Raw genomic sequence first — 9,447 nt, 5'->3', positions numbered from 1 at the left:
CACAGCATGGGGATGGACCTATTGACATAATCTTGCAGACAGTTGCAAGAGGATATGATGTGCTACCGAAACATTTGTGGTTTAGCAACTTCTCTGCATCTATATCATAACTCTCATGTGACCTCAGAGGACTAGACTTCCTCTTGTCTGCTTCTCTGCAGCTGTTTGCAGTTATGAAACTGTGCTTATCACTAAGACTAGTAGAAAAACAGAAAGATTTGCCGTTTTTTCCATCACGTGTTGCAGCATTCTGAGTGCTGATAACATGGAGATGATGATTTCTATTTTCCAGTTTCTGCACTCCTTCTTTTGGCCTCTGTTGAATATCTGCGTTCAGCTTTTATATATAACTTACAAATGTTTCATCTGAATATGGTAAATCCTTTAACAATTTTTTTTTTCTTTTAAACTGACAAAACCTGTTCAGCCAAACCAAAGGAGATGGTGTGACTCTGTGATCACTCACCGTGCTGTTTACCATCATGGAGAGATGTTTTGCGTCTTCCAAATAAAAAGGGCAATTTAAAACCTATCACTTTTTGTTTTCCCAGTAAACACCCACCAATCAGCAGGTGGCAGGAACAGGGATGGATACTGGGGTAAAACTTACGGAGAGTGTGTTACTGGGCAGTGACCATGGGCAGATCTACGGGTTTATCCTCAGTGACAGGTTTCACACGCAGCTTGTGGGCCAAGCCCACAAATAACAGCCAGGCGTCTTGTTTGCCATGATTCTGGGGCCTGTTTCAGATTACTCACTGGCTCTTTGAAGTCATCTGACGGACAAGCAGGGTTTTCCCCTGCATCTCTGCCAGAAAAAGATTGGGTCATCCATAGCTCTGCCACCCACCCACATATTGTGAATGACCTCCGAATAAGACGTGTGCTTACTTAGGCATCTGATCAGAGGGGCTGTAACAAAAGGTCCAGTGTGAGGTATTTCCTGATTTCACAGCGAAGTCCCTGCTGAAACACAAGCCACAGTGTGTTGCTTTTAGGAAAACTGCTGTCACCCTGCACCATTGTTTCATCAAAAGCCACAACTCAGACACTGTAACAAGCTATAAATATCTGAGCTTCAAGCACAGTGGTGAAAACCGTCATACTTTCTCAGGAAAAATGAAACTCGATTGTATAAAGCTTTTGTTCGAAAATCTGACTTTTTTACATTACATGTCATTTAGCTGACGCTTTTATCCAAAGCGACTTACATTTTTAGAACACTCATCAATTTATGAGGGGCCATCTAGGGGTTCAGTATCTTGCCAAGGACACATAGACATGCAGATGGGATAGAGTGGGATTCGAACCGGCAACCTTCTTGTTGCAGAGCACCCGCTCTATCCCCTAGGCCACGCTCTAGGGGATGTAGTTGTTGTAACTACAGATGTGTTCTTTGAGTCATGTCAAAGATGTTATCCATTAAGAGAATAGCAAACAATAAATGAAAACATTGGATACAAATTTTACTGTGAGTTCTGGGGCCAAAATTAGATGAATCAGGACTCTGTAGCTGATTCATGTTTTTGCCCTTTTTTAATACAGAAATCACTCACAGAGGATTCCTCTGATATTGACCCGTGTCGAGCTGAAGTTTGCGCTATTGCAATTTCCTGTTTGACAATAATGTCTCATTTCCATGGAGCTTTTTTGTGTTTGCATAATATCGCACAATGCTATACAAGGCATGTGCCCTGTGTTCAATAAAAGAAAATGTATTTCTTGACAGATGGATGAGGCCAGAGCCATGGGAGAGAGGCTACTGCTTTTATCGTCCAGTCTTATGTAAAACGAGCTTGGAAAGAAAAGGCACAAATAATGCACAGAGACAAATGAATGAGTAGGTTAACGTATGAGGAGGCTTTTTTTCAAAAATTTGGTCAGAAGACTTTATATATGGACACTGTATATTTTTCAAAACTAGCATGCTACCAAAGTTAGCTAAATGGCAAACGTTTCACTTCACACTAACATCCTGTGGTACACAGTGCAAAGTTTATCATGTCAAAACTCCAGGGAAAAGGTCCAACATTTTCAACGGATTTGAGAAAAAGAAGGCCACATTAAAGGAATGAATGGACTTTATTTTTAGACCCAGACAGCACAATTACTCTGCCGAATACTTGGTTAACAAATTTCTTGTTATTCAATCGTATGCCCTGTAAAATGCAACTTCCCCCTCTGGACCTATTCTGGTAGACACACAAGATCCTCCACCAAAAGTGAAAGGTTAACAGCTAGAATCAGCCCAGATGTGGAGGTAGAGTGTAAAAGCCAATAAAGACCCAGATTTTCAGCTTTTAACTTGCTATCTGTGGGATTTTGTAGAAACAAGGCCCACTTCCTGTCTGTTGCTCATAAACAGATAATATCTGTCATTTAGTAGCATTCCCCTGCACTTTCCTCCACTTGTCCTCTCACCTTCAACACTGATGTTTCCATTTCCATTATTCTCTGATTATTCTAATTTCTTCCGTCAACCCTCTGAACGTTGTACTGATGTGTATGATGTTGTGCTAATGCTAAAGGGCTGCCAGGCTTGTTTTCTCTTTGATATAACCATTGATGCAAGTGGGATATCCACTCTTCTCATAAATGACCAACCATACACATTGGAAGGTTATTATTGCTGATCAATAAAAGCAGTCTCTGACTTATGATTTTGTTTGTAATTTGCTAACTTAAATATATATCATATACTTATGTAAATTCAATGATAATATGTATATATACAAATGTGACACTAGTTTAAACATATTTCTTTGATTAAACACAGTATGTGCATATAGGTTTAGCATTTCCTGAACTTATATTTCTGTTTCATTTAAATATTATAAAGAAAAATCTTCTTACAATATAATTTAGTGTGACTATGGAGCTTTATGGTGACACATTGAGCGCCAGTGTGGCAGATTACGCGTGGCACACATGTATCCTGAACCTGCCGCCCTCACTCACAGAAAGCTTTTGCTGGAACGTTACGGCGCTGTCATGGACCATTGAGAAATAAAAACGAGTAACCGAACCCAGACTCTAATCCGACCGGGATAATCGCTGGCAGAGGCTGCACCTCCAAAGAACTGGATCCCGGCAGACTGTGTCCCCAGGCGGCTTTCCATGGGAGGAGAGACCACATCAGTGGAGTTCCTCTAACAACGGGGCACTGGTCCGATAGGGGAAACACATCAGGATATATGTTGTCGGATGTCATCGATGTGAAGTGATTTAAGTGTCTAATTGGCTCAGGTTTTTGTGGGTTGCTTTGGGGGTAATAAAGCTGGATTTTCACCCCCTCAAATAGTTGATAAGAGCTTCATCAGCCTGTGAGGGAAGTTGAGGCAGCATTTTCCTTCACATAAAGTACAATACCAGAGAAACTCCACCCACTGCAGGGTGTCACACTCAGTCCAGAAGTGTCAAGGAGCAAATCAAATCGGACACAGCGGCTGCGAGGCAGCGCACTGACCGTGGACAGGAGACAAAACATCCAGCTGAAAAAGTATTGACGTTTTTACTTTAATGCGTTTTTGTGATTTTTAGATATGTTATGGGGTTGTTAGGATATGTTTCTCCAGCGGGTATCAACGTGGCGTAAAATTATAGTCGTGCGTAAAATTTAGTTTTTCCTTTGACGACCATGCGCAGTTTCTCTGAGCCGTGCGTCCCAGGCGCAGCCCCACACGCTTTTCCAACAAGAGCCGGAGATTCGCCCCTTCGAGGGACTGTCCTGGCCGGACACCCGCTGATCTCAGCCATGACTTTATCCCCTCGAGGGTCTCCAGAGCCCCGCTTGGATCCGATGATTCACACATCTCCTCCGGGTCAGTCTGAGATTTTGTGTCGGCCTCACGAAATTCTGGAGGGAGGGGAGATGCAAGATGATCAGCCCAAAGTTTATTTGGAGGCCGGCGACCTTTGGAGACAATTCCACAAACGCGGCACTGAAATGATCATTACCAAGTCCGGGAGGTAGATTAAATGCAGAATATTTACGCATGGATGAAACGCTACCGTGTTTTAATGAGTGCATGCTTCACGCCGTCATCTCCCCACTCTGCAGGCGCATGTTCCCGCCGCTCAGGACCAGGTGCGTCGGGATGGATAGAAAGGCCAAATACATTCTCCTGATGGACATCGTGGCGGCCGATGACTGCAGGTACAAGTTTCATAACTCCCGCTGGATGGTGGCAGGGAAGGCGGACCCGGAGATGCCCAAACGCATGTACCTCCACCCGGACAGTCCGGCCACGGGGGAGCAGTGGATGTCCAAAGTGGTCAACTTCCACAAACTCAAACTGACCAACAACATGTCGGACAAACACGGATTTGTAAGTTCGAATTTTATGTATCATTTTTTTATAATAACCAAGATGCTGCCATACAGGGCTTTTCAGGTACCTATGCGAACTCTGTGTTTCTAAGGCATACAGATTTTCTGTGATGTATGATGTATAATGTATAAATATATATATATATCTGATCTACACGTAATGAAGTCGTTCTTTATTATAAGCATAAAAATGATCATTAAACGAGACGAATGAGAGATTATTTCCCAAGATTTCCAGATTTTTCTCTTCTTTCAAAAACCTGTTCTTATTCTTATTCTTATTCTTATTCTTATTCTTATTCTTATTCTTATTATCTGCAGACAATCCTCAACTCGATGCACAAATACCAGCCGAGGTTCCACATAGTGAAGGTGAATGACACCCTCAAGCTGCCGTACAGCACCTTCAGGACGTATGTCTTCTCTGAGACTGAGTTCATCGCAGTGACAGCGTATCAGAACGACAAGGTGAGAGTTGGACTTGTTCACTCTGGAAAGGATTCATTTGGTCTGGACTCTGTCGATACAAAGAAGAGCTCAACGTTTCATCATGTTCGTAATTTTCATCATTGGCAGCTATTTCAGTCAGTAAAGACATTTCTCTTGTTAGATCACGCAGCTGAAAATAGACAACAATCCTTTCGCCAAGGGATTCAGAGAAATGGGCAACGGGAGAAGAGAAAAGAGGCAAGTTCATTATTTGAGTTATTGATTCATTAAATGTATAAGTATTATTATTGTTATTATTATTATTATTATTATACAAATAATTATTATAACTAGTATTATTTAAGTAGTATTAGCATTGTTTTCTATTGTTATTACTGACTTATTATTTAACTAGACTGGATTTAAATATCACAGCTGGGTCATGGTACACTTTTAATATTGTTTAGTAGTTTAATCTAGAACAAGGTATCAGCTCTAATAAAATCATCAAGTCATGCATTAAGAAGTAAAAAGTAAAGTGGCTCAAGTAAAGTGTTATGAACTACAGTGTTTGAGGCACAGTGGCTACAAAGAGTCTTGTTTTGGGCTTTGTGCATGGTCAGGTTTAAGTTACAATATTGAGCAATCACAATTTAATTGAAATTATAACACAAAAATCTCTGGGTTGTTCTTGTCCATACTGGATACATCAGGCCCAATATGTGAACCTCTCAGTTTATGACATCAACTAAAGCTATAGCTGTAGTAAGGATTTAGTAAACCTGCAGTCTTGTCGCTGAAAATAGATTGTATACAATTTTGAGTTCGTTAAAGGAATCATTGGAATCTATAATGATCATGGTTTCAAAGGTTATGTATTTTATAATATAACATCAGTGTCTGTCCCACAGCTGAAGATCAGGAGAAGTTGATGATGCAACAGGCCAGTGACCCTAAACATCAAAGTAAATCTATATATTATCATTTTAAATCTAAAAATCCACACTGTGGAGTCAAGGCTCAGATCTTAACCCAACTGGAAAGCTGTGGACTGAACTCAAAAAGATATTCATAACTTTTCCCTCTGAGCAACAATGGCACTCTGAGAAAATGTTTTCTAACCAATGGTCCTGACCCTGGAAATTTTAGGATATGGTTTGACTGTTGGGACAGGGTTAAAATGCTGCCGGGGAATAGAACAAATCATACCTTTTTTGTAATACAAAGTCTGGGCCTAATCACCAGAAATAAAAATATTGATAATCATAATAATGTCTAAAAATATTTTGTATGAAATTATAAAAATTTTAATTTTTTTCAAGATCGCTGAATTACCCGATTGACCATTTAATTGTGTCTGTAATATACCAGAGACATGTACACCATGGTTTCCTAAACCACAAAGTGACAGGACAAAGACAACAAAACAGTTACATGATCGATTAAAAATGATATGAAAGAGGTAAAAATAATCAAAGCCTCACACTGGAGTTGTCACCACTGTGTTGGGAGAACCATCCCAGTGTGAACAGTTTCAACCATAGCCCTCATATATAAAACACAGTGTCTTAGCCAGTAAAACGCTGCTGTTACCAGGATTCTCACATCATTCTTACTCAGTTGTTAATGTTTTATCCTAAAAATAAGCAATAATTTGTATTATTGTCAGGAAACTACAACATTCATCACAAAAACCTAAAGAGATGCGGATGACCAACCTGAAACCTGAACCTATTCAAGATTCACCTCCACAATATCCCGGTAATCCTGAATCTCCAGGTGCAGAAACACAGACTCAACATGTTTATTACATGTTTTTTTTAATGCGTCAACTTCAGTGATGCTACAAACAAGAACACAAAATCAATAATCCTGTTTTTGTTTTTCAAGATGCAGATGAAAGTGATGTTGATGAAAATGATCATTTTGTGGACATTCTTCAAGAGAAGAAAGAAACGAAACCAGGGCCAAAGAGTTCCATCACAGGCAGCAGGGTACAGACTCTAGAAAGAACTCAGAGAGAAACCGACTCAAGAAGCAGCCGCGTTCTCAGTACAACAGCTGATGGAGCGAGTGGATCTGAGCCTCAAGACTCCGAGAAGGAACAAATGTGCAAATTGCACAGTAACGTTGCTCAGAGTTGTGTTTATCCACTGGAATCAAACAGCCACCTGTGGGATCCGAGCAACCCCATCAGTGTATACAGCTCTGCTCAGGTGAACACCTGGAACAGCTGCAGCGCTGTGGACAGAGCGGCATCATGTGGACTGAACCCGGCAGCAGCCTTCAGGACGCCATCAGCTGCAGGGTTTCCCTTCAGCCTCCAACAACACGCACTGGTGCAGGTAAACACAGACCCAATGAACTGCTGATCAAACACATAAATTACTTACAGGACACATGCATTTCACTATTAGATGGATCAATCTGAAGAACTCTGACTCGCTGATCTACCATGGTGGAAAAGAAGATTAAGATCCTTACACAAGTTTCAATACAACACTGGAAGAGTAATTTAACAGAACTGAGCATTCAGAGTCTTAATATATACAAATACAATAATAATAAATTCATGAATAAAATATCCCTCTCTTACAAGTATCCAAAGTGAAATTACTCATCATCGCCAGCATTTTAAAGGGTTTCTATATATAAAATATAATGAGTGACGGAATTTTTTTTTTCTATATAAACTAATAATATATTATAATTTTAGGTTTATATTATGATATCTATTATATGTTCATTGTATATTATAATATTATTGTGATGTCTGAGGCATTCTTGTAGGTGTAAACAGGGCTTTGCTTCCTGAGCTGCACATGAAAATCTTATAATGGAGGTGTTTTAAATTCTTGATTTTCAACATCAAAGTAGCACAAAAGTTATTTCTTGATGAACATTCAGTAAAAGTAATGGGGTCAAAATCCACAGTCTTCAGTCTTGGAAAAATGTTATTCCAACATTTGGTTCAAGCTGGATATATTTTGCTCAACTCAGTTTGGTTAAGACTCATTGGCATTGGCTCAACTTTGGAATGTATTTGATGATGAGAATGAGAGCTTGACAATTTTTATTTTAGGGAAGGAGGAACAAATCAAGTATTTTTGTAAATAACCTACTGGGAATCAGCATTGATCTTTTTGTGAAATTCAAGATAATTAAAGGACTTCATGGGATGTCATTATGCAAATAAAAGTGTTATGGAACACATTATACTGCTCGCAGCATATTGGTATAAACTGCTCTTTAAGCCTGTCAGGACTCATGATTGGACCTGAGCTGTATCTTTAATTCCTTATATGTTGTATGTGTTTCCTTCTCGTTAACAGGACCTGTTGGGTCTTTCCCACTTTGGAGGCCTTGTGTTTTATCCTCACACCAGCTTGTCTCTACGGTCCAAAGAAGATTTCAGAGCCTGCCCGAGTGTCCACAGCCGGGACTACTTCACCTATCCGATGTTATCTTCATCTGTTCCTCGTGTGATTGGCGGCGGATTGAAATATCTCATCCCTGATCTGCTAATGCTTCCCACAACAGAGCAGGAGAACTTGGTTGATGATGCGGACATTGACTGCAGTGAGGACGAGTCACAAATAGGGAGACAATTCTGATCTAATCTTAAATGGAGTTACTGCTGCTCTGAAATGTCCCTGCATGAGTTGGACCCACTCCCAGCAACACACTTGAAAGGCTCTTCTGTGAATGTCAAAATTAAAATTGAGGGTCAGCTTGCATTTTGGTAAAGTCTGTATCTTCCTGAAAATGTGACCCAAGGTTGAATCACTGTTTTGATGAAATTAGCTTTATTTCAACAAAATGTAGCTGAGTTTGTAAATAATATCCTAAATTATTATATAATTAAAATGCCACTTGGTGGATGACATGCAAGCTGAATTTATGTATTTTCTAGAGTCAGAAAATGTCACACCTTTAAAAAGGTCCAGTGTGTCTGAATTAGAAATACAATATTAATAATGATGCTTTCATTATTCCTGAACCTGAGAATTGTTGTTTTTTTTTCGTTAGCCTGGCTAACTGCTTCACTGAGTCCGCCATGATGCACCTCCCTCCAGACTCCAACAGACCAATCAAACACAGTCACATGCAGTCAAATGTCAAGGGTCAAAGTTTGAATCCGCTTGAAGCTATACCGCGGATTTGCTTCGCTACAGGAAACTTATCTTTCATTTGCCCCTTTGCTTGCACCGATTGGAGGTGGGCAGTGGGCAGAGCGTGGCCACTGCTACATTTACTTGTTTGATCGTGCCCTCAGAACGGGAGGGGTGAGGGGAGGCAGTTGGTTGCAATATGCATCTTCACCTCCAGAAGCCACTACATCCTACAAACTGAAACAATTTTCTGAACAGAGTTTGGCCTTTAAATTGTCGAAATTGACTTAAGAAATGCAAAGTCCAAGGATTTAAACACACACAACCCAAATTTAAGTAAATGCCTCAAATACATTTACTTTCTTGGCATTTGAAGAATGCATGAATGCATGCATACATCACTGTATTGGTGTATTGGTCAATACAATTCTTTTTCCTCAAAGACTGAAACAATAAATAATGAAAACTTATGTTTCAAAGAGTTTGTTTGTGTTACTGGTCCTTAAAATATTGTCTACTATCTATTTTTATACATTTTTAAATATCCATCCATTAGTTATACTACTTAACATCCAT

General features: G+C 39.8%; 1 protein-coding gene across 2 annotated transcripts; it reads left to right on the top strand.

Annotated features, from left to right (window-relative positions):
- Positions 1 to 3,475: 3,475 nt before the first annotated feature.
- Positions 3,476 to 9,341, top strand: LOC133932833 (T-box transcription factor TBX3-like). 2 transcript variants are annotated; one of them, XM_062379710.1, is made up of 7 exons: positions 3,476 to 3,969; positions 4,061 to 4,328; positions 4,652 to 4,798; positions 4,941 to 5,017; positions 6,429 to 6,538; positions 6,656 to 7,104; positions 8,092 to 9,341. In XM_062379710.1, the coding sequence occupies exons 1-7, from the start codon at positions 3,638 to 3,640 to the stop codon at positions 8,371 to 8,373; spliced, it is 1,665 nt and encodes a 554-aa protein (XP_062235694.1). In that variant the 5' UTR covers positions 3,476 to 3,637; the 3' UTR covers positions 8,374 to 9,341. The 2 variants fall into 2 exon arrangements, with proteins under 2 accessions (XP_062235694.1, XP_062235685.1); XM_062379701.1 differs by having other exon boundaries at positions 6,650 to 7,104.
- Positions 9,342 to 9,447: the final 106 nt, after the last annotated feature.

This window comes from Platichthys flesus, chromosome 3 (assembly GCF_949316205.1).
Source record: "Platichthys flesus chromosome 3, fPlaFle2.1, whole genome shotgun sequence".
NCBI lineage: Eukaryota > Metazoa > Chordata > Actinopteri > Pleuronectiformes > Pleuronectidae > Platichthys > Platichthys flesus.
Note: the sequence above shows the minus strand (reverse complement) of the source record. Positions and strands in the feature narration are given on the sequence as shown.